The sequence below is a fragment of the Helianthus annuus genome, chromosome 8 (assembly GCF_002127325.2).
Source record: "Helianthus annuus cultivar XRQ/B chromosome 8, HanXRQr2.0-SUNRISE, whole genome shotgun sequence".
NCBI lineage: Eukaryota > Viridiplantae > Streptophyta > Magnoliopsida > Asterales > Asteraceae > Helianthus > Helianthus annuus.
This window is the reverse complement of record NC_035440.2, coordinates 102,760,750-102,787,247: the sequence shown is the minus strand read 5'-3', so window position 1 is coordinate 102,787,247 and position 26,498 is coordinate 102,760,750. Positions and strand designations below refer to the sequence as shown.

General features: G+C 34.3%; 1 protein-coding gene and 1 long non-coding RNA gene across 3 annotated transcripts; one reads left to right on the top strand and one right to left on the bottom strand.

Annotated features, from left to right (window-relative positions):
• The first annotated feature begins 4,317 nt into the window (after positions 1–4,317).
• LOC110873543 lies at positions 4,318–9,958 on the top strand. 2 transcript variants are annotated; one of them, XR_002555236.2, is made up of 3 exons: positions 4,318–7,329; positions 8,114–8,197; positions 9,768–9,958. It is a non-coding gene; the product is annotated as an uncharacterized LOC110873543 (long non-coding RNA). The 2 variants fall into 2 exon arrangements; XR_002555233.2 differs by having other exon boundaries at positions 8,109–8,197.
• Positions 9,959–15,315: 5,357 nt separating this feature from the next.
• On the bottom strand, positions 15,316–21,411 carry LOC110873541 (NAC domain-containing protein 21/22). The gene is made up of 3 exons (XM_022122480.2): positions 21,200–21,411; positions 18,064–18,338; positions 15,316–15,913 (listed from the first exon to the last, which is right to left on the bottom strand). The coding sequence occupies exons 1-3, from the start codon at positions 21,363–21,365 to the stop codon at positions 15,422–15,424; spliced, it is 933 nt and encodes a 310-aa protein (XP_021978172.1). The 5' UTR covers positions 21,366–21,411; the 3' UTR covers positions 15,316–15,421.
• Between the last annotated feature and the right edge of the window lie 5,087 nt (positions 21,412–26,498).

Genomic DNA, 26,498 nt, shown 5'->3' with positions numbered 1-26,498 from the left:
TTGTTAAGGCTATAAGAACCATAATAAGCAGTCTTCTAACAACGCCTTTCGATACCTTATATATTCTGAAGATTAATCAGAATATAGTATCATGATTAAGCAATGTTATGAAGGTTGTGAGGTTTGCATAGTCAACATAAAGTCACACTTATCTTAAACTCTCCTCTTATTTGTTCTAAATATCTGGATAGAAACATTACTAAGATGAAACTAGATGATACCTTACTTTTTCACAACTTTTGTCATCATGCAAATGAGAATTTGACAAAAGGAAAATGAGACTTATAAATTTCATCCATTATAACCAAAATTCATGAGAAATCATAACATGGTTAATGTGGATGATTTTTTCATCTAATCTCATTTTAAGTGATTTTAAATCATGACGTTAAAGCCCTAAAATATGACTTGGCTTAAGGAATAAGCATGGGTCCATCATAAGTCATTCATTGACATTCGTGGAACTTATTCCAAATGGAATATTCAGACATAATTCATTTATCATTTAAAAGACTATCAACTTGTATCTAAATTTTGTCGCATATGGCTCACGGTCTTAGAAGAAATCTATTCATATATATACTTAATAAGATTTCTATTAACTTTGTCCCTAAAGTTTTTGGACATTAAAGAAATCAAATAAAGTCTAACGTATATATGATAGGTTCCCACGTCACGTAGCTCATTGAAACTTCTCTTGTAGCTCATTGAAACTTCTCTTGTAGCATTCTAGAGATATTAAAGATCAGTGGGAGAATTAAGTGTCTTAATAATAACTTGCAATAGTTGCAAGAGGTGGGGGAGTGAAAATTCTACATTACCTAAATTTGCACCTCTTGTACAAGACACCGCTCCATCATGACACTGTTCCATCAATACTTGTCTCCTTAAAATCTAATGCTACTCTTACAAAAGGTTCATTGTTGCTTAATTGTGGGCACACTTAGATTTCTTACCTAAACTAACATAATCCTCAACAAGAGAAATCACAACGACTAACGTCATTAATTTGTTTTCTCTATTAGAATTTGTTGGTCGTTAAATATTGACCCTAAGCATGCTGAGTTCCTAAAGATTTCTAAGGTCAGTAGGAGCAGTCAAAGTCCTGATCAGGACTTGCAAGGAATACAGGAGGCGGGGGGAAGAGTGTCATTAAATTTAACTCCGATTACACCTCTTGTACACCATACTGCACCAACTCTTACAAACTTAGAATGAAAATGATAGCAACCTAACCAAGAGCTAATCCATAAAACTGAAACTTCTAATGAACCCAATAATCAACTCAGGAGGTCATCTAGGTTTAAAAGCCTACTAACTTTGATGATTACATAACCTCCTTAATGAAGTTGAAATGGATTTTTGGAAATGTTTAATGATCCTATCTCTTAAAATCAAGCCATTAGCGTAAATCAATCATCTGAATGGAATAAAACAGTTTTCTAGTAAAACTGATTTTATGTGTTCGTGTAACGTTTGGGATTTGATTGAATTACCTAAGAGTGTTCATAACTAAACCAAATCCTGATATAAGCGTTAAGACACTAAGAAGCATGATTGATTATCAAAGGTTATACTTAGGAAAAGATAAATTATCAAAGATTTCTTTGAGGATCATCACTATTCTAGTAGCTTATAATGGTTTAAAGCTACATTAGATGAACATTAAAAACAATTTTTCCTAACAAATGGCTGACACATTTACATGTTCATTAGATAACAACCTAAAGTTTCAAACTGAAGGTTAAAGAACACTTTATTTGTAAGCCAATAATATCCATGTATGCGTTAATGCAAACATCATATGTAACGCCCCAAAAATCAAAATGTAAATATTTGTCGTGTGTTCATATATGACACGTTATGAAATTAATAACTAGGCTATTTAACCTAGTTAAGGGTATGGTCAAAAGTATTAAATGATGAAGGTAGTGTCGGTTATGTTTTAAAGGCAAACCCGAGGGGTTAAAGTGGAACAAGATGGAAGTTGTGTTATTAAAATAAAATAACAACACACACAAACACACCTTCGTGTGTGTTCTAGATCGATCAGGAGACTCCCATGGAGTCTCAAACCCTAAACATGAAAGATCATCAAATTGGAAGGCTAAATGATGCTTAAACTCATAACCGAGCATGGATTAATGATCACCAACACGAGGGGATCATAAGGTATGTCTTAAATCTAAGATTGGTGATCATGGGTGAAGTGGGTTATGCTCTAATCCGTGAGATAGTATGAAATTGATCATGTATAAGGGTTAGAAACATCATATAGAACATGGGTTATGTAAGGTTTGTGTTAATTTGAAGTTTAGATGTGAAACCCGTTTGTTATGGTGAGGATGATGACTTGAATCACCATTTATGTTTAATTCTTGTTGAAAGAATGATGTATTATGTGGGTATGATGAAAGCTTGTTAGATGAATTAAGAGAAATATGATGATGCTATGTTTGATGTTTAATTGGAAATGAAACATGATGATTAGTAGTAGGTTTTGATGGGTTATGTATGAAATTAGAAGATGCATGTATGAATTAGTTGTACGTTATGCTTAAAAGGTGGTACACGCACATCAAGTGTATGATAAAATGTATATAGTGTTGTCCGTATAGTCGATTATGATGTTACTAGTATATGATTGTAAATCGATAGTTAAATATGGTTAATAGTTGACTTTGAAAGTCAACTAAGTATAAGAATCATGATTTGACTCGTTATCGTAAAGGTAGGATTATAAGAAGTCGTATGATACATGTTATAGCAATCCGCGTTAAATGTAATGACATGATGAGTTACATGAATTTAAGCGTATATGGAAATGATTATATGAGTTATGTTGGTTAAGAATGAATAATGAAAGTTAAGTATGAAAGATGCGATTGACATGATGGTTAACATGCACAAATGAGTATGCTAATAAGAGCGTGATTTTGATGAAATGAAAGTATAGGAATCACGTCGAGACGGGCGCAAGCATGAGATGTTAACGGGTTAATAAGAGGCAAGGAATCGGATGCGAGCACGGACGCATAAGGTAAGTGATTTCTGTAATCACTTCTTAGTTCGATTATGTAATATGATGTTTTAAGTAACTAAACATGAAGGATGAGGTCAAGTATGTGTCGTAGTCTCTCGTCGTAAATGATGGGATTAAAGTTGACCGAAACGCCCTTGATAGGTATTTCGGGCAAACGACCTTAAAAGTCATTTGGAAATGAGCTATTCGATTAGAGTAATGCCTTTGTCAAGTATGAAAGCGAAGTATAGGGTTTTGTATGTCATAGACCATTTAATGCGCAAATACCCATAACGGGTCAAAATAAGCTTTTGAGCGAAAATGGGTTAAGAGGTTGCTAGGCATCCGAGAAATTAATCTTTTATGATAGGCGTCAATGAAATTATTAAGTTCATATGAGATTGAGGTCAAATAAACAGAATATGTTGATAAATGCACGAACGGGTCAAATAATTAGAAGATAATAATAAGCCGAATGCAGGTAAGTTAAGAATTTCCTTAATCCATATGTGGGATTTTAAGTTCATATGATAGAATGTGAATTTACAAGCATGTAGGAAGAAACGTGAGGTTAAACGGACAATCGGGTTAAAAGTTATGCGAGTTTTAGTGGGCGTGTTGTATCTGCACCTGGAGTATGGAACGCCGGGTTTGGGAGTATGGAACGCCGGGCAGAAACCTAAACGCCCATACTTCACTGTCAAACGCTGGTTCCATGTTAAAGTGAACGTCAGGGTGTTCCAAACAAGCCTAGATCACTATAAAGCTAAGTCTAAGACCCATGTAAATAATGTATGATTATGTAAGAGGTACGCGTGATCTAGTACGTGTTCGTTAAGGTATGTACGTATGTAGATGTGTATGTATGTATGTATAAAGATATGTATGAGTGTATGCATGTATGTAAAGATGTAGGAAGGGTATGTACGTATGTAGATGTGTATGTACGTATGTATAAAGATATGTATGAGTGTAAAGATGTAGGAAAGGTATGTACGTATGTAGATGTGTATGTATGTATGTATAAAGGTATGTACGAGTGTATGCATGTGTGTAAAGATGTAGGAAAGGTATGTACGTATGTAGATGTGTATGTATGTATGTATAAAGGTATGTACGAGTGTATGCATGTATGTAAAGATGTAGGAAAGGTATGTACGTATGTAGATGTGTATGTACGTATGTATAAAGATAGGTATGAGTGTATGCATGTATGTAAAGATGTAGGAAAGGTATGTATGTATGTATGTATGTAATTGTGTATGTATGTATGTGTAAAGACATGTATGAGTGTATGCATGTATGTAAAGTTGTAGGAAAGATATGTATGTATGTAGATGTGAATGTATGTTTGTATGTAAGTACGTATGTAAGCATGATTTAGACACGTTGAGTGTTAATGTTTTTAATGGTGTACCTTGAGAATGAAAAGTAATGCAGGTACATTACTGAAGTCTCACCAGGAAATGGATACGCAGATGAAATGCTTAAAGTTTGAAAAATGACGAATAGTGAAGTGTACGTGAATGAATCTTGTTTATATAATGTGTGCTAATGTATGAATGAATGTGGTGAGTGCAGGTTGTACGAATCACGGATTAACCTCACAAGGAGTAGCGATCGAAGACCGAGTCACAAGATAGATTGTACGGGAATGTTTACATATGTAATTTAGTGATGATAAGTTATGTTTTTATATTTTAAAGTGGACTTTCAAGTAAGACAAAACGTTTATAATGAATGAAATTTTAGGGTACGTATTTCCGCTGCGACTTATGGTCAAATGTGATTTAGGGTCTTACAAGTTGGTATCAGAGCCCTGGTTTGTGGGAATCAAGTACGAGAAAGTAAGTACTTGAACTCAAACTTGTGTGCTCTTGAGATAAGAAACCCGTACAATCTAAGACTCAATCAAGATCCAAAGATAGAAGCTAATGTAAGTATGTACTTATGTATACGTATGAAGAAACTGACGGTTTTGTATGTACAAGGTAAGCATAAGTGTTTCAAGAGGATGATCCGTGAAAGCAGTTTAAGATGAATAACTAGAACCGTCAAGTGACAAATAGGCAAATGAGCCCCAGGTACGTGAATTTAATATGTGGGTATATGTAATGGTAAAACTCAGTAAAGGAAGGAAAATTTTGAATGAAAGACAAGGATTGTATGTAATGAAGTATTGAAAGTGATACACGCGCCGAAACCTAAGTCTACGTACATAAGGTGGCAATTGCATGAAGGCACGAAACTACTATGTGTATTGTGTACTTGGCCAGTACACGAGAAACGTACGACGTTCGTGAGATCATGATAATCGTTACAGGTATGTCCGGTAGAGTTGGGTAGCAGGCGGGCGTGTGGGTGAAATGGGAAGTAAGACTCTCGGGAAAATGAGAGTACTATGTAAGAATGAAAAACATGCCTGTTAAGAATGAAGAATGTTGAATCCGTAAGAAAGTGCGGATCAACAAGGTATGAATGAAATGTTTGAATCCGAGAGACGGATTCAAGGAAGGAAAGGTATGAATGCAATGTTTGAATCCGCAAGACGGATTCAAGGTATGAAAGGCATGAATGGGATGTTTGAATCCGCGAGACAGATTCAAAGTATGAAATACATGAAGGGAATGTTTGAAACCGCTAGTCGGATTCAAAACATAAAAATAATGAAAGGTATGGATGCTACGATTGTGTACGCAGGACGAGTTTAAAATATAGAAATGATGAAAATAGCCCACATCGCGATGTGTCAATGGTTTGACCATGGTTGTGTCAAACGAATCATGTGAGTAAATGTAAAGTAACTGGATGAAAGAATGATCAGGATTGGCACGCAAACCTAAATTTTAAATTTTAAAATGAAAGAAAGAAGTTTTGAATAAGTTATGTGTTAAAAGTGCTGATAATCGACTACTAGGAGTCAAAATGAATGACGGGCTAATACCCGGACAATGATATAAGTACGCGCAAGAAGGAACCTAGAGGTGATGAAACCCATCGATTTGGTGGGAGGTTGTGTACGAGTGAAGGCACATTGCACGGATGAATGAAATCTAGTCTAGTACGGCTAGTACACGTGAAGAATGTGGACAGGTCTGATTTACGGATCGCTGAAGTATGGAAGGAAATCGAGGTAAGTAAAATGCTTTAATTTATGTCAGATAAGTATGAATTTGTAAGTTGAAAACGCCCTACAAAATGTATGGTGGAATGAGTATGGTATAGTACAGAATGTTCGATTCCTAACAGTGGACCTAAGAAGAAGATTATGTCGTTAAGGAATGAATCTCAAAGGTTTGAAGTGAAAATTTCGAGAATTCGCTAAACTCTCGTATAATGATTTTGCGTGACATGTGGGCTTATGTAAACGAAATAATGCATGAAATAAGAGGAATAGTAATGTAGAATGAACAAGGTGAATGGAAGATAACGTAAGAGTATGTATGGTACAAGTAGTTATAGAAAAGATAGAATGATGTTAACTTTGAAGTGAAGCGCGTATATGTGATCATGAAATAGTAGTTTTGTGTGGTAACAAAACAAGAACTAAATGCTAAATAATATATGTGTAGAATGTAATCTTAAGAGATAGGATGATTGTAGTAGATCCGTTGGGAACGGATCATACGAATGTATGTATGATTACAGATTGAGGAAGTATGTATATAGACCCGTTATTGACAGGTCAAGGAAATGAAAATGATATGCGAAAGTATGATAAGGAAGGTATGGAATTGTTAGGAAGAAGTCAATGATATGAATAATGAAATAAACATGAAAGAAACATTAATAAGAATTCTGGGATGGATTCTTGAAATTGGATGATAGTCATGGTGATGAGCTCGTGGTTATGTCGAGTGGACGTAGAGAAGGAATAATTAGTGTTAAATAAAGGTAAGAAAGGTTTCGGGGACGAAACCTCATTTAAGGGTGGTAGACTTGTAACGCCCCAAAAATCAGAATGTAAATATTTGTCGTGTGTTCATATATGACACGTTATGAAATTAATAACTAGGCTATTTAACCTAGTTAAGGGTATGGTCAAAAGTATTAAATGATGAAGGTAGTGTCGGTTATGTTTTAAAGGCAAACCCGAGGGGTTAAAGTGGAACAAGATGGAAGTTGTGTTATTAAAATAAAATAACAACACACACAAACACACCTTCGTGTGTGTTCTAGATCGATCAGGAGACTCCCATGGAGTCTCAAACCCTAAACATGAAAGATCATCAAATTGGAAGGCTAAATGATGCTTAAACTCATAACCGAGCATGGATTAATGATCACCAACACGAGGGGATCATAAGGTATGTCTTAAATCTAAGATTGGTGATCATGGGTGAAGTGGGTTATGCTCTAATCCGTGAGATAATATGAAATTGATCATGTATAAGGGTTAGAAACATCATATAGAACATGGGTTATGTAAGGTTTGTGTTAATTTGAAGTTTAGATGTGAAACCCGTTTGTTATGGTGATGATGATGACTTGAATCACCATTTATGTTTAATTCTTGTTGAAAGAATGATGTATTATGTGGGTATGATGAAAGCTTGTTAGATGAATTAAGAGAAATATGATGATGCTATGTTTGATGTTTAATTGGAAATGAAACATGATGATTAGTAGTAGGTTTTGATGGGTTATGTATGAAATTAGAAGATGCATGTATGAATTAGTTGTACGTTATGCTTAAAAGGTGGTACACGCACATCAAGTGTATGATAAAATGTATATAGTGTTATCCGTATAGTCGATTATGATGTTACTAGTATATGATGATAAATCGATAGTTAAATATGGTTAATAGTTGACTTTGAAAGTCAACTAAGTATAAGAATCATGATTTGACTCGTTATCGTAAAGGTAGGATTATAAGAAGTCGTATGATACATGTTATAGCAATCCGCGTTAAATGTAATGACATGATGAGTTACATGAATTTAAGCGTATATGGAAATGATTATATGAGTTATGTTGGTTAAGAATGAATAATGAAAGTTAAGTATGAAAGATGCGATTGACATGATGGTTAACATGCACAAATGAGTATGCTAATAAGAGCGTGATTTTGATGAAATGAAAGTATAGGAATCACGTCGAGACGGGCGCAAGCATGAGATGTTAACGGGTCAATAAGAGGCAAGGAATCGGATGCGAGCACGGACGCATAAGGTAAGTGATTTCTGTAATCACTTCTTAGTTCGATTATGTAATATGATGTTTTAAGTAACTAAACATGAAGGATGAGGTCAAGTATGTGTCGTAGTCTCTCGTCGTAAATGATGGGATTAAAGTTGACCGAAACGCCCTTGATAGGTATTTCGGGCAAATGACCTTAAAAGTCATTTGGAAATGAGCTATTCGATTAGAGTAATGCCTTTGTCAAGTATGAAAGCGAAGTATAGGGTTTTGTATGTCATAGACCATTTAATGCGCAAATACCCATAACGGGTAAAATAAGCTTTTGAGCGAAAATGGGTTAAGAGGTTGCTAGGCATCCGAGAAATTAATCTTTTATGATAGGCGTCAATGAAATTATTAAGTTCATATGAGATTGAGGTCAAATAAACAGAATATGTTGATAAATGCACGAACGGGTCAAATAATTAGAAGATAATAATAAGCCGAATGCAGGTAAGTTAAGAATTTCCTTAATCCGTATGTGGGATTTTAAGTTCATATGATAGAATGTGAATTTACAAGCATGTAGGAAGAAACGTGAGGTTAAACGGACAATCGGGTTAAAAGTTATGCGAGTTTTAGTGGGCGTGTTGTATCTGCACCCGGAGTATGGAACGCCGGGTTTGGGAGTATGGAACGCCGGGCAAAAACCTAAACGCCCATACTTCACTGTCAAACGCTGGTTCCATGTTAAAGTGAACGTCAGGGTGTTCCAAACAAGCCTAGATCACTATAAAGCTAAGTCTAAGACCCATGTAAATAATGTATGATTATGTAAGAGGTACGCGTGATCTAGTACGTGTTCGTTAAGGTATGTACGTATGTAGATGTGTATGTATGTATGTATAAAGATATGTATGAGTGTATGCATGTATGTAAAGATGTAGGAAGGGTATGTACGTATGTAGATGTGTATGTACGTATGTATAAAGATATGTATGAGTGTAAAGATGTAGGAAAGGTATGTACGTATGTAGATGTGTATGTATGTATATATGTATGTATGTATAAAGGTATGTACGAGTGTATGCATGTGTGTAAAGATGTAGGAAAGGTATGTACGTATGTAGATGTGTATGTATGTATGTATAAAGGTATGTACGAGTGTATGCATGTATGTAAAGATGTAGGAAAGGTATGTACGTATGTAGATGTGTATGTACGTATGTATAAAGATAGGTATGAGTGTATGCATGTATGTAAAGATGTAGGAAAGGTATGTATGTATGTATGTAATTGTGTATGTATGTATGTGTAAAGACATGTATGAGTGTATGCATGTATGTAAAGTTGTAGGAAAGATATGTATGTATGTAGATGTGAATGTATGTTTGTATGTAAGTACGTATGTAAGCATGATTTAGACACGTTGAGTGTTAATGTTTTTAATGGTGTACCTTGAGAATGAAAAGTAATGCAGGTACATTACTGAAGTCTCACCAGGAAATGGATACGCAGATGAAATGCTTAAAGTTTGAAAAATGACGAATAGTGAAGTGTACGTGAATGAATCTTGTTTATATAATGTGTGCTAATGTATGAATGAATGTGGTGAGTGCAGGTTGTACGAATCACGGATTAACCTCACAAGGAGTAGCGATCGAAGACCGAGTCACAAGATAGATTGTACGGGAATGTTTACATATGTAATTTAGTGATGATAAGTTATGTTTTTATATTTTAAAGTGGACTTTCAAGTAAGACAAAACGTTTATAATGAATGAAATTTTAGGGTACGTATTTCCGCTGCGACTTATGGTCAAATGTGATTTAGGGTCTTACATCATAATGTGATGAAAAGCTAACGTAATTATTTTCATCAAGAATCAAGTTGATTAATGAACCTACCTCAAAATGAGTGGGAGCAACTACGATAAACTTGCCTATATAGATGATATTCTTTTGACAAGTATATGTTACATAAGTCAAAGCATTGTTAACACAAACTTTGATATAAGAGATCTCAGAGATATCTCTTATGTAATAGATATCATAACGTACCGAGATAGACCCAATGGGACATTCGTTTCGTTCCATAAGTTTAACATTAAATGGGTCCTTACATATGTAACAAAATACTGCTCTCCTTTAAAGGATAATATGATACATGGGATTATTTATTTACGCTTCATTAATTGGAAGCCTTATGTAAGTTTAAGTCTATACTCGTTTAGATATTACTCACATTGCAACACACTAGATACGTCTAAATTAACGTGAAGCATCTAATGGAGTATTACAATATCTTTAAATAAACGAGAGGCTATAATTTGAAGAAGAAGTGAGAACTTAAACCGGTTTATTACTCTAAATTGTGATATTTAAAGATGATAGAATGTAATTTTGGGTATATCCTTATGTCAGCAGACAAACCTATCTTATGGAGGAGTCATAATGGACTGATATTAACAACCTAAGTTATAACGACATAATATAATCACTAAATGTTGTTGGAAATTTATCAGTGGACTCATAAGTTTATTAACTCCTTATAATTAATGTTTTGAAGAACTAGTGTGATAAAGTCAGCTACCATGACTCCTTGAACAGTAACAGTTCAAGAGGTGCTGCATTAAATTTCGATACGCAATTAATTATTCGTTTATGAACGAATTGAGGAAACTAAGTTTTGTATCGAATACATTCATGATATGCTTAAGGATCCTATAACTGAAGGGCTATTACCCATAAGTCTTATTAGGAGAGCTCATAGACGGGTATTAATTAATGGCCATGCGCAATTGCATATCGTACTATGAATGCTTAAGTATTAGTTAATTTTCCTCACCAGTTTGATTTTGTATGTCTCTAAGAATATGTCAAGCCGACATAGTGGCATATAGACAAATAAAGTTACAAATCAAACAAAGGGCTTATGCGTATTTTGATCATAACGATTAGGTTTTAAACTAAGGCTATAGTATGATTAATGGGGGTCCTGAGTCGCATAATGATTCAACGGCTGTATTTCTCTGCTATAGTACTTGTTTAAGGCTAAAATGAGTGTTAACTCCTGATCAGGCTTATCTAACACTCATAGTAAATGATTACTCGGCTAAGTGGGAGAATGTAAGATTAAATATATTTATTTTATATTTAATCTAGTAGCCATTATAATCATTTACATTATATGGATCAAAATATATAACAATCCTATTAAATAATTAGTTGGTAATTGTTGATGGGCCTAATTACCCTTATTAACTAATTAGGGTTTCCTCCTAGGTGCATATATAAGGAGAATAATGTAGAGGTTAAGGGGTTAGACAATTTCACAAACCCTAATAGCACATAACATCAATCTCGCATCCCTCTCCATAACCGATTCCCTTGTCGGTTTCTTATCATCACCATCATTAGATTGCACCCTAAGGAGGAACCAGACCAAGATGACAATCATGTCAAAACTTATTGCTGTGTCTCCATCTGGATTCTCTGTTGGCCTGTACTGCTGCAATCAGGTATGTTTTCATGTTTTCCTTTACGCCTAAAACAGAACTGAACCAACATGTTCACTTACAAAAAAAAGTGCTATATTTCAGTGGTTCTAGATGATTCCTAATTAAACTCGTAGATCAGCTATCACATGAAAGTGAAAGATTGCACTTTATCCACATAGTTCTGTATACGACCAGGTAAAACAAATTATAAGTGTGACCCATTTGATAAAAATGATGAATTCACACTTGATTAGTTCCACATATATGATTTAAATTGAAAAAAAAAATTTGGGGGTTTACTTACACACGGAGAGCTAATTCTTCAAGAACCAAGATCATGGTGGGTTCAGGTTGAAATTGGTCAAGCCGCGTTGCATTGATCGGCAAACAGTTTGTCAATTTTACTTGATGAAGAAGTAGAGGTGGCGAACTAAACAGAACCCTGATTGTACTTCTCCATTTGATCGACAACAAACTAAGCAATTAAGGGTTCTGTGCTTCTTGTAGGTGGAGGTTACTGGCGAGCAACGTGGGGAGAAATTGAACAGTTTCAACCGCTGTATGAAGAATGTAAATCTGAGAATGGGAATGGAAGGTTTGGGGACGATCTATAAATAACCTACAGGAGGTGCGGTTATAGTAGCAAGGATTTAGGAGGAGAAAAAGGATAGTGGGGTGAACCGAAAGAAACAAACTGCCCACAACCCTAGGAGCCATACATGGGAACATGGGGATGAATATTGCGGAGATAACTCCCAGCCAATGAAACCGCTCGTAACTTCAGTAATAGCGGTTAGAAAAGGGAGTTTAAACGGACAGGATTTAATCTCAGCAAGATCTAAGGGCTAAGAATGATTTGAGAGTTGGTTAGACTTAATGGGAACCATATATATATATATAATTAAAAAATAAACTATGAAACCAAGTCAAATTCATGATTTCCTTCCCGCCACTTGCATCTTCCCGCCACTCTTATCAGCACGTCTCATCTACCAAAACCGTTCGGATAAATTGCCAAGTATCACATCAATCGGACTTAACCGATGTGGACAACTCTCCATATAAGCTTAGACGACTCCCATAACCTACACACTTTCTCTACTCTCTCTTGATATCTCCCCTGGTTCTAGTAGCCTGGATATTCCGGCGAACCGACGACTACACCCTGTAAATTGTAACGACCCTGAAGCATCGAATACACATATTGTCGCTCATCTCCATCGTATTGCTGCCCTGCTAGGTTCCGACCATTAAAAACCACCAATGTGTGATGTGTGGAGCCTCCGACCACCCCCTTCCCTACCGTGGAACCCAATAAGAAGTTTACCGCTTCTCGTCTTCGTAGCTGATCATCGGTACCCTTTATATGAGCCATAACGAACCGCCGATGCGTCATGAAAAAGGAAAAAGGAACTCAGTGACTCTCCATCTCGTCTGTTATTAGTCTGTTTCACAAGGTACATTATGCACATTTGAAGGCTTGTACATTGTACAATCATACCAATTTGTGCGTTCATTTCCATTGGCATCTAAAAATGACTATGCCACATGATGTCCCTCTTAAATTTTAATGAGAAATAAGTTTTGAATAATATGGATCAGTTGAAGTAAGTGGGTATATAATCAGTTAAAAGAAATGCCTTTGGCATAATTAGTAATTTTTACAAATGATATGTTCATGACACCTTGCATGAGGATTTCATAAAATATTGTTGGTTAACTTTAAAAAAACATTAATATATAAAACACGGTGTAATGCGATTTTTTAATCTTTACCAGTTTTGAAATGCTAAGTGAGAGTTCTTAAGTGTTGTATAATTTGAAATTTTAAATAAGTTATTCATGAATTTATATTTTGCTTAAGACATGTAAAGCAAACTTATATTTATATTTTGCTTATAGGTGCAATCGGAGTTGGAATGAGAGAAACCAGAGATCATTATGTGACAGAAAAAGTTGAAGAAAATGCGCAAATAAATGACAGTAACAAAACTGCCACATAACTTTCCACGGAGTTTAGATATGATTTATGTTGGTAAACATATGATTCGAAAATTTATGGTATTGTTTTTTTGGATAGTTTGATCTTTATTGTATGACATTTGTATAATTCGATTATTTATTCTATATTGGATTTTGGATATTTATCTTTGGTATCACATATATATATTTATTGAAATTTGAATATAATTTTTGCAAGCAACAAATAAAAAATAACACAAACTATGAAAATTGTGAAAAATTACTTAAAATTCGCAGCTAATTCCGTAACAAATATCTAAGATAATTCATAGCTAAACTAGTAAAAATTGTAGCAAATCTTTAGCAAATTTTTGTAGCTAAATCCGTAGCAAAAACTCCGTAGCCAAATATGTAGCAAAATCCTCATAGCTACAAATTCATAGCAAACTTTGTAGCTAAAATTCCGTAGCAAAATTTAATAGCTAAAAGTCTGTAGCAAAGTTTTGTAGCTAAAAATCCATTGCAAACATTTTCGTAGCTAAAGATCCGTAGGAAAGTTTTGTAGCTAAAAATCCGTAGCAAACATTTTCGTAGCTAATTCGTAGCTAAAATAGCGACGTCAGTTTTTGTAGCTAAACTCGTTGCAAAAATGATTTCGGTAGCTAAAATTCGTAGCAAATAAATTAGCGACGGTACTTGTAGCAACAAACAAAATCCGTAGCAAAACGAGTGTTTGCTATAAATTAGCTACAGATTTGACCATAGCAAATACATATTTTTGTAGTAGTGAATGTAGAAAAAAAACACTAAACGATAACCGAAAGAAAATCAACCAAAATTTTTTATGGTAATGATATAGTTCGTATGAAACCCGTTGTCAGAGATGAGGAAATGGTACTGGGTGCTGGTACCGAATTTCCCGAACCGAAAGATCATAAGTACCAATTTGGTACCGACTTTTGGCGTTCTTGGTAACGGTTCGCTACCGGTTTTTACCTTCATATACCAGTACTGTAACCGGTATTTTTGGTACCAGTACCGATTTGGTATCGGTTGGCACCGAGCCCGTCGCTATCCCTGAAACTAAAAAAAATAAATCATTAAAAGTTGAAGAAGAAAAACGTTGTACGATACCATTGTCTGTACGGTACCAGTGATCAGGGATGAACAAATGGTACTGGGTAGCAGCACCGAATTTCCCGAACTAAAAGATTTTCACTATCAACTCGGTACCGACTTTTGGCGTTTTCAGTACAGGCCGGTGCCGGTTTTTACCTTCATATACCGATACTGAACATGATCTACCGCTATTTTCGATACCGATTAATACCAAACATATCCCAATCTGTGATACTAAATAAATCGTTGAATTAAATTTAAAAGTAAAAGAAAAGAATTATAATTATAATAATAATTATTATTATATTAATATTTTATTATACCTTCATATTGATAGAAGGGAAGGCTAGTACACTAAAAGGAAAAATCCTAAAAAGTATTTATCTTTTTGACATTTTTCTAACGTTTTGTCCCTTTGAATTTAGCTTGGTTATGCTTCTATTTTAGCAGGGTTATGTCTCTGCTTTAACATTTAGAATAATAAAAATGAAAAAAACTCTAACTAAAACATTATGAGGTGAAAAACACAATTGAATTTGATAACCTAAAACACAATGAAAATAAAAAACAACACAACTTACAAAAAACTCAAAATAGTAACTTTTGTTTATATACAATGATTGTTTATATACAATGACATGAACATAAAAGTAACCCTATTAGTAACAAATTAACAACAAGAACATGATGGAAATCAAGGGTACCACATGGTAACAGCCAAATCTGCATCCGACAAAAAGCTTTGATCAGAATTCTCTTCACCAAAGCTGAAAGTGGCGTCGTTAAAACGATTCAAAACGGCTTTGATCACATCTTTCTTCCCACCACAATGTGACGACGATGAAGAAGATGGTGATGATATCGTAAGATTGGGTGGTTGTGGTGGTGGTGATATGATGGTGGAGAACACATGGTGGTTGTTAATGAGATCACATTGGGGATTATATTGGTTGAAAATGGTGGAGAAGCAGGGTACTTGCTGGTTGAAGATATTATTGTTGTTGTTGTAGGCGTGTTGACTTTGGTCAAAGGAGAGACTGTAAGGTTCCATTAGTGGTGGGAGAGATGAAGAACATTTTATTGTGTCTTCATGGCTTCTATACTTGTTTATGCTTCCCAAGTTGTTTTGTTTTTCATCAGTTGTTTCTCTATTCTTGCAAAACACTCTACACAACACCAAATCATCCTGTAATAATAATAATATCATTAAATTAACAATTATATATAAACATGTCCACTAAATTCTCATTCATAGCAAAACTACTTGTAATGTCGAGGAAAGGTTGGACGAGAGTAAATCTTTCATTCTATCCTTGAGGAATAAAAAAACTTTCCTAGTTAATATCAGTAATATGCATATGTATATATATGTGTGTAGATGTACATACGTATGTATGCATACATTATGTTTCAATAATGATTTTTTAGATACTATCTTTGAATGAAGTATATACACATTCGTGACATCAGTCAAGTTGTGTGGAATTAGATGGATGTGTTACTAGGGGCGTAGGATAGAAGGGGTGGGGGTGGGGGGGGGACCACCTCAGTTTTCGCTCGGTAGTGTCCGGTATGTAGTTTTTATATAGAATTTTTTAGGTATATACATTTTCGACCCCCCAGTTTTATAATTTTTAAGGTAGATACGTTTTCAACCCCCGATCAGAAATCTCAAGATTCGCTACTGTGTTACTACACATAGCCTGGTGAGCTCATTTATGGCAACACTGGCCAATTTCAAGTAGAATCATGAATATCATAAACATTTACACATGGTGCTTGGTATAAATAATAAACGAGAGGAAAACGAATGGTCTTATATAACATTTTGCGTATCAATATTAAAACAATATAGATATAAATGTATATTCTTTTCACACTTGTTATACTTAGAACTGGTTATATATATAATTAACAATTCACTATACCTATAAACCATTAATATACTATATTTTTGCAAATGACCAGACTGATGATAACTTAATTAATTTGAAATCTTAGATATTTTCATTTTCAACATATACAAAAACAACTTGCATACGTTATCGGGTAACAGTACTCTTAAGTGGTTGGCCACATTTGGGCGGCCACTCTTACTTTTGTTTTTTTTTCTTTTTTTCATATAATAGTTATTTATAGGTGATGTCAAATTACAATTTTATCCCATGTGTAAAATTACGATTTCGCTCTCGATTCAAAATAAAATTTTGCTTTTGCCCATTGCTTAAATTTACGATTTAGCCCTCAGTTAAAAAATAAAATTTTGCCCCCAGTTCAAAATAAAAATATGGTTTTGCCCTCAGCTAGAGTCCTGCCAAATTACGATTTGGTTCCCACCCGGCTAAAAATTACGATTTTGCCCGCAGCTAAAATATTACGATTTTGCCCCCATTTCAAAATAAAAAAAATGGCTTTGCCCTCAGTTAAAAATATTATTTTACCTTCATTTTAAAATTACGATTTTATCTCCACTAAAAATTGCAATCTTGCCATCGTTTTTTTTTTCCTTTTGGCAAAACCATGGTAGTGTTTTATTTTTCTTTGTTGACTTAATTTTGTTTTTATTCATGCCAAACAGCTGCCTAGCACTCGCTAATTGGTCCTCACAAATTATTGTTTTGCCCCCAACTCTAAGTTACACGCTTGTCATCGTTTTAGTTAATTTTTTTATCATAACTATGGTACTGTTTTTCTTTAATTGGTTAATTTGATGTGTCTTTTTTGATATCGTGTTATAAGTAGCATGTACAACTAACCGACATAAAGACGTACATGTTATTAACCTAAGAAATACTCGGTTGAGTGCCCCCCAACACGGGCGGTGCATAACTCTAGCTGCCTAACACTGGCTCATTAGTCCTGAAAAAATACAGTTTTGCCCTGAGCCAAAAACTACGGTTTTATCATCGTTTTTTTTTTCATAGCAAAATTATAATAGTCTTTTTTTAATTGATTGAAAATTATTCGGCCATTGCTCCGCAACGCGGGCGGGCGTCTAGTAGTTTATATAAAAAGATCATAATATTATATATTTTAATATCTTGTGATATCAAAATATATTATCCGAATAAAAATATAATAAATCAGTCAATAAAACATTTTATTTTCATAGTCAAAAGTCAAAACGTATATTCAAAGTATAAACATCTTACCTACACAGAATACCCACCTTTTCACATACATGAACATATGTTGTATGTTCGTATCCAATATTATTGTGAATTATATACGTAAAAACATACATGAACATTTTCACGATTTTCATAACTATTTAATTGTTGAAAATAGCCATATCATAATTTTTTAAACTTTCAAATAGTTAAGAGAAATTAATACCTTGAGCGAAGAATCAACCGAAGGTGTTTGAGGACCTTGTAGTCTAAATTCATGCATTACCCAATTACTTTTCTTTCCCTTCGGTGCCCTTCCAAGATAGAAAACAAGAGTCTTTCTCATGCCAACAAGGGTACGGTTTCGAAGGATAGATCTGTCTTTTCCCGTTGCCTTCCAGTACCCCGACACCGTGGCCCTATTTGTACGTAATCCGGTTGCATATTTTCGATCTCGATGGCTATAAAAGTACCAATCCTTGCCTCCAACACATGCGGTTTCTAAAAGAATGAAGTATAATTGAGTACTTCAAATATGTTTTGTCCTTTATACATTCATGGATGTATATTTGATAAAAAGGGTAAAATAAAGCATATAAATGTCAACATATTTATATGTTTTTGGAACTATAATGTATCCACTATTGAATTCATCAGTAAATAAAATAGTTTATAGTGATTATCAAATGATTCCTATTATTGGATTATGATATATCAAACATGAGAAATCGTGAAATAGTTATAATGTGCAAGTAGTTTATGTGCATGATAAGACTACACATATTAGCTCTTGTACGTGAATTATTTGATTGGAATTGTTCGTACCTTATCCGGATATTTTTAATATTGAAACTGATATAAACGTGTAACTAAAACTAAATAAATTAGTGAAATGTGAACACAATATTTAAGTGGTCTTGATTTATCAATAGTATACTTTTAACATATACATATATGTCTTTATTAAAACTAAGGGTGTAAACGAATGGAATTTAAGTTTGAAAGAATTCAAATTGTTTTTAGTATATATGGCTCTTTTTTACTACGAACTAGTTATTATTATTATTATTATTATTATTATTATTATTATTATTATTATTATTATTATTATTATTATTATTATTATTATTATTATTAAATTATTATTATTGTTACGAATTAGTTATTATTATTATTGTTATTACGAATTAGGTATTATTATTATTATTATTATTATTATTATTATTATTATTATTATTATTATTATTATTATTATTATTTTGTGGGACATGAATGGGTGTTGTGTGAGGGCCAATCACGTGGGCAGTGGCGACAATTAAGCTTAAGCCAGGGCCATCCATGTTTGGCCACACTAGCTTGATCGCCTTCTTTTGAATTTATCATTTATGCATGAGGCTAAAGTGTCAAAATCTAACAATAAATACAGAATATTATGTATTATTAGTTAGTAATTATCTCAATTTTACAACTGTTTGGAAATTTTGTAACCATCTTAGATTTTTATTATTATTATTTTAGTTTTTTGGTCCAACCTTTATAGTCATCTTAGATTATTATTATTATTATTATTATTATTATTATTATTATTATTATTATTATTATTATTATTATTTTAGTTTTTTGGTCCAAATGTGAAAATTTGTACTTAACATGTACACGTATATGACATGCTCGGATATACTTTTCTATTTTCCTCCATGAAAATAAGACAATCTATTTGTATCCGTATCAAACACGTATGTGAAAAGCATTGATTATATCTATTTTCTATTTTCAAATGAAGATAAAGGGATAAATGTCGATTTCAATATAAAGTTAGTGAAAGGATATGCAATAGTGAAAGAACAAATAGTATCCGACTTTAATTACGTGAGTGACAACATAACACGTAGATTAGAATATATACATATACAGTACTCCTATCTTCACCTAGAGCCGTCCTCGAGAATCTCTCCAGCCTCCCGGCCAGCCATATCCACAACCACACATATTTACATACATGCATATTATATAATATATAATTATGATTTGAAACATCACTATGAAAATTTTGTATAAACTAATATAATCATTTTATTAAATATATAAACGAAAGCACTACTCGTTTATAATATATAAATGTGTTACTGGCCTTGAACACATCTTTAAATATAAGATTTTTATATTACATTAATTTTATAAGAGAGTAAAAATGTTAACATTTAAGATTTTGATATATTAAATTTTAGATTTTCCTCCAACTAATTTCAAATTTCAACTCTTTATTTCGTTGACTTTTATTCATTACTTCTAACCACTTGTTCTTAGATATATATTCTCTAATATTTTTCATTCAATCAATCGATCAGAAAAAAGAGATAAAAAGATAATTAAAAGCGTTCATTTGGACTGAAGTCATTTTTTTAAATAGTAAGTCACGAGTTATTACTTACATTGCAAATGAACACTAATTAACAGGTCGCCCCCAAAGTATGACACGAAGATATGAAACGACTTTAAGTGTGTGCGTTTATCTTTGACATAGTTACATATAGGAGTTGTGCTCGGGTTGTCGCTCATCTATTTAATCCGTCAACTAGCCAATCCAATACGATTAACAACCTAGGTTGTATATTATTTTTCTGAAAGCGATTACTTAAATAATTTGATCAGTTTGGCCGTTTGTTTTTTTCTTTTTACCTTTTTACCAATTGATTCAAGAATTGATCATGCGACCGAGCTATATAATTTCGGTTATGGTTTAAAGGGTTAAACTGGTCACTTAACCGTATTATCGTATTAAAATGATCTATACATACACATATATACACACATAGATATATAAAAGCAAGTTTTAGAATATTAATGGGATTCAAAAGCCACATCTTTCTTTTCCCCCTAATTTTGTAATCCATATGTTTTTGTTGACTTCCCACATTCTCTACCGCCACTATTTAGTTTTTAAGAATGGTTATATTGTATAGTGTAAAAGATTTGAATTACTTTTATTGATTCTATGCGTTTGAAAATGTATAGATGGCTTGTAGCTTATTGGATATTATTTCACATTTAATATAGTTAAACAGTTTGATTGGTTTATATGACTTCTATCAATTGTCAACATACATAACCGGTTTGGCGGTTTGGTTTTGAAAATATATACAACCAACCAAACCAGACTATAAGCATTCACATATAATCATCAATAAAAAAAATTAAAAAAAATCGTTATTCGAAGTGAAATAGGTGCGGTTCACAACCAGAAACCATAACTCTAAGGTAGATCATGAGTTATGAAGATAGACAATCATATCAATTGGCATGTTAATGTACCGAAAGTGAGAAAAAACCTATAGAAAGTAAAAGTTAAAAAGAATGAGTACCAGGAAGATCCCACGGCTCACACTTGTTTAGATCGATTTCAATAAGAAGAGGTGAACCAGAGAGAGAAAACTTGTTGAACAAGTAATCGCATATCAACTCTTCATCGCGGGGATGGAATCTGAAGCCTGGAGGGAGTGTGGCCTCAACCAAACTTATGTTGCTCATGTTGGATCAATGAGTTTGTGTGTGTGTGTGTGTGTGTTAGAGAGAGCGCCAAATAGAGAACTCCTTATATATGAAAATCTATAAGATTCCAGACTATCAATTATCTTAAATATAAAGTATGGTTGACTGATCAAAACCATCTTCAGTTCACATAATAGAAGGGTTATAATGGTCATTTAATAAATCATGATGTAATTAAGTGAGGCCAGGATTGGTCACCAACTTCAGTTCACATTTAACACGTCTCATCACTCTTCATTTTTTCCCTCTAAATTAAGACTGATTTTATGTAAGTTTTTTTTTCCTCCTGTTTTTACATATCTAGAGGTATAAAATAAACATATATAATAACTGCAGTTAGAAAATAAATTGTATAGGTTAGTTCACAGCTCCATGCTATTGTGTTGACTGATCTGTGGAGTCTATGGAAAATCGCGTAATGATGCGATTTTCAATAGTACCCAACCAAATGTTTTTAAAGTGCTGGAGGAGGTAAAATCTCTGAGTTTTCTTTGGGTAAAAACAGATGAAAAATGGCGGCCATGACGTGGGAAGATTGGAGTAATTTCTCGCTTTTTGACTAATTTCGTTCTGGTAGTTAGTTGATTGTCGTAATATGTTTTTTGTAATTGTGGTGCCTAGCACCTTGCTAGTATTTATAAATAAATTTCTGTTAGCCGTTCAAAAAAAAAAAAAAAAAAAACTAAAGTAGGCTTGAGTTTACTCAAAATTGAAACCGACGGTCAATTGAACTAACCTAATCTTTTTGAAAAAGGCGATATATTAAAAGCTCTTAAGCAAGCTGCTCAAGATATTAAAACAAGTACATGAAAATGAGATAACATACTGGAAAAGAAAGCTGTAAAACATAGAGACTCAATTACACTTTAGATACCCAGGCCACCTTGAACTCTTTACATTCCTTCTAGTCCAGCTTAATTGATTCCACCCTTGAGTTAATCCAAAAAAAGATAGGGCCTTTATTTCGCCTACTATTTTTGACAGTTGCGGAACTATTCCTTTGAATATTAGCTGGTTTCGTGCTAGCCAAATAGACCAGCAGGCTGTAGCCACAATAAGATACCCCGCCCTTTTCATTTAACTCGTTAGCTGCAGATTATCAAGATATTCAAGTGTCTCAATAACGCTGAGCATGTACCTCGGCAAAGGAACTTTTATCCATTATGAAATAGCTACCCAAACCTGATGAGCGAACTTGTACGTGATTAGTAGATGATCTGCCGACTCGACATAACCCATCTGATGGATGATATCGGGACGTGTCTTATGACTAAGGCTTCCCGTGTTGGTATACCATTTAGTACTACTCTCCACAAGTAAACAATTTATTTTTTTCGGTAACCAACTGATCCACTTTAGTACTCTTGTTTCAGGAATGGTAGGCATGTAATCAAGTTCCCTCTGTAGATCAAAGACCCGAAATGACTCTGTAACTGTACCCGATTGCCACAACCATTTGTCGCCCCCTTGCCCCATAATTTGGTTTTGCAGTAGCAGTTTCCAGTCATTCTATTCCAACATATGTCTGTTTTGCACCACAGTTTTTGTGCTACTCGATGTTGCCTTGCGTAAGTTGATATCTTTCCCGAATCGTACATAATTTGTCAGATTCCAAAGTGAAAATATTAGGGAATAATGCACGCAAAGGTCTGCTGCTACCCAGACATCGATCCAAAAATACGTTTTGTCACCAATGCCCACCTTGACTTTCAACTGTTTTGCACTTTGACCGCCCGGTTCCCTGATGCCCTTCCCATGTTTATTATACCCTTCCACACCCCGCCCAACGTACTTTTAAGCGGTATGGGAGAGTAGTTACGGGAGCCTTGATGTATTGCCACAATGACCCTCACCCAAAGTTGTGATTGTTCATTTTAGAATCTTACACCGACCATTAACACTTTATTTATTGCCGATAAGCTTCCAACACCCAAACCGCCTTGTTCTATAAGTGCCACAACCTTATACCAAGGAGGCCCCACTCATCTTGTTGTTGTCGATACACCCACCCCATAGGAATTTCCTTCGGATTTTCTCTAAACGTTTAACCACTTCCACCGGAGCATTAAACAAACAGAAGTAATTGGTAGGGAGATTTCCTAGTAGGGGTGTTCAAAACCGGATATCCGAATATTCGGATATCCGAAATTTTCGGATATCAGATTTCACTATCCGAATCCGTATCCGAAAGTTCGGATATCCGAAAATATAACTTTTTATTTTTTTATTATTTTTTTCATATTCGGAAACAGATATTTTGGATAGTTTCGGATATCCGAATATAAGTTTTCGGATATTTTTCGGATATTTCCGGATATTTTTAGGATATTTCCGGAGATTTTTCGGATATTTTCGGATACTTCGGATATTTTTGGATATTCGGATATCCGAAAAAAATGAAAATTAAAATTTCGGATATCCGAAATATCCGAAAATTTTGAAAATCACTATCCGAATCCGAATCCGAAAACTTCGGATATCCGAATTTCGGATATCCGAAATTTCGGACATCCAATTTTTCGGATATTTCGGATTCGGATATCGGATATTTCGGATCGGATTGGATACGGATAGTTTTTGAACACCCCTATTTCCTAGTACCGCCTTGATAATTGTTAACCTACCGCCAAATGAAAGTGTTCTTGCCTTCCATTGTGATAACTTGTTTTCAAATCTTTCCACAATCGGCCGTCAATTTTTTATCAGACCCATATTCGCACCTACCGGTACCGAAATGAGCGGTTATAAAGAAAACTAGGTTTTGTGTTGACCTATAATAAAATGACTAATGCTCACTAACATTGATATAACTAACTTTTTTTAACGACAAAGAATTTCACGTGTAAACTCACCCGACTTGGGGCTATGTCCAAGGTCGACTCCTCGACCACCAAGAGACCATGCCCCCCGATGCGCGGGAACCAGAGGAATCCGAAAACCCTCGCCCCCGTCAGGTTCGAACCCGGGATTAAAGTCCCGATTGGTCCCTTCACCTAGATGTCCTTTGAAAATGGCCCAAACAAGAATCGAACCTATGTCTCCACTAAGGAGGACAAACCAATTACCACTAGGGAGGATATAACTAACTTATTATTAAGGATCACGTTGAATAGGTAAGATTTAATTGAATATTTCACGTAAGACTAGTAGTTAATTGTTTCGTCTAAACATTTGAAACTGATCATTTACGATCTAGAAAAATAATAATGAATAATCCATTCCAAAATGCAATCCCAAGTGACCCTATAGAAATCGAAACACAAATCGATCCATTTTCAGGGTAATATCTCACAATCATAGTCCTTAATCAGTTCTAACCAACACCTCTATCCAACGTTGAAATCCTTTGATTCGAATGAATACTTTAAACTCCTATGATCCAGGTAGATGGTTCTTTTAACCACCATGAAGGTAACACCTCCATATCTTTAATGTGAAAACCATTGCAACGATTTCCATGTCATGGTTGGGTTGTTATATGTGTAGAGGTATAATATAAACATATATAATAACTCAGGGTCGGCCCAGAGGTGGTGCGGGGTGGGCGATGGCTCAGGGCCCAAAGCCTCTGGGGCGCGAATTTTCTTTTTAATAAAGTTACGCTATAGAACATAGAATATATAAGTACTGAATTGGAAAATGATATGACGAGGCACATGGTCTGGTGGTTCACATGTCACTTTATTAGCAAGCAGACCTTAGGTTCTACTCTTGATTGCTTCAATTGTAGTTGATTTTTTTTCTTAATGTTTGTTACCTACGCATTAAATGCAAATGACATTAATTGACTAATTTTGTGTTACATTAAATCCAAATGAGAACCATAGTTACTTCTCAAATCTAGTTTAAAAATGATTATTTATATTAAGTTCTTAAAATATTATTCAATCTACAACTAGTTTTGTGTTCCATTTTTTTTATGAAAAAAGTCTTATTTTGTTTTTTTTCTCCTTTCAACTCTGTGTATTTTTTCTTAGGCCTTATCACTATAGATGGATTATTGTCCGCCTAAATAGCCACTAATAAATTCTCTTAGATCCCTTCGGCCTATACAAGGAAAGTTGGAGCACATGCCACCCTTATTATGGATAGACTGTATAGATCAGTAAGATCATGATTTATATCAGCAAGAATCCCTTTCGTGTAGATACAAACACATCAAGACATTGACACCCCAAGGTATATGATCCATAACCGAACATTGAGTGTTCATCTAGTGTCACAACCTCAAATTCCACATGCGGAGTAATACCGCAAGGCGTGTGACTGACCAGGATACAGCCACCAATCATACTGAACAATCAGAAAAATTATAAAATAGTTCACCAACCAAAAGATTAGTGAGTACCATAGTTTAAGTCCAAGAGTTTTTAAGTCCAAAGCAACAGTTTAAGTAAGTAGCAGAAGCATAAGCAAAATAGTTTAAACATAAGTCCATAATTCATTATTAAAGGACCCAACACGCGGGTTAAGACGACCTCTACACATCCCCAAGATGCAAGCTCCAAAGTCATTGAGTACCTGCAAAGCATGCGTGTAACGCCCGGCTCTTTTGTACTTTCCATTTATAGAAAGTTTTGTTCGTATTTCTATTTTTGGAAACTTTGTGTTCTTGTAATCGTTCCTTTCTTTGTAATCATTGTCAAACCGAGACTTGGATCATTAATGAAGCTTATATTTTGTTACATCTATGTTATACGCATTCTATGTATGCTCGTATGTTCGATTTGGTGAATCAATCTATGTTTAATCGTGATTCTTGGAAACTATGTGCGAAACTTGTAATTAATCTAAACTTATGCATGGATCGTGTTTTGAACGAGAACGACACTTGAATTGATACTTATACGCTTGATTATACTTGGTTTATACTCCTCATACATAATCGTTTCTTAAACTATGCCTTTATGGCAAATATGGCCCTTAAATACCTTAAAAATATCAATTACACAACTATAGGGGCTAAATTGTAATAAATGAAACTTTAACCCGGAACCACAAAGGGCTCGCGGCCGGCGTTAACTTGCCTGGATATCCCAGGCGGGCCGCGTCGACCCCCAGGTCTGCAGATAATATGGACAGTCGCGACCAGCTTCAATTTTGAGCGGGATT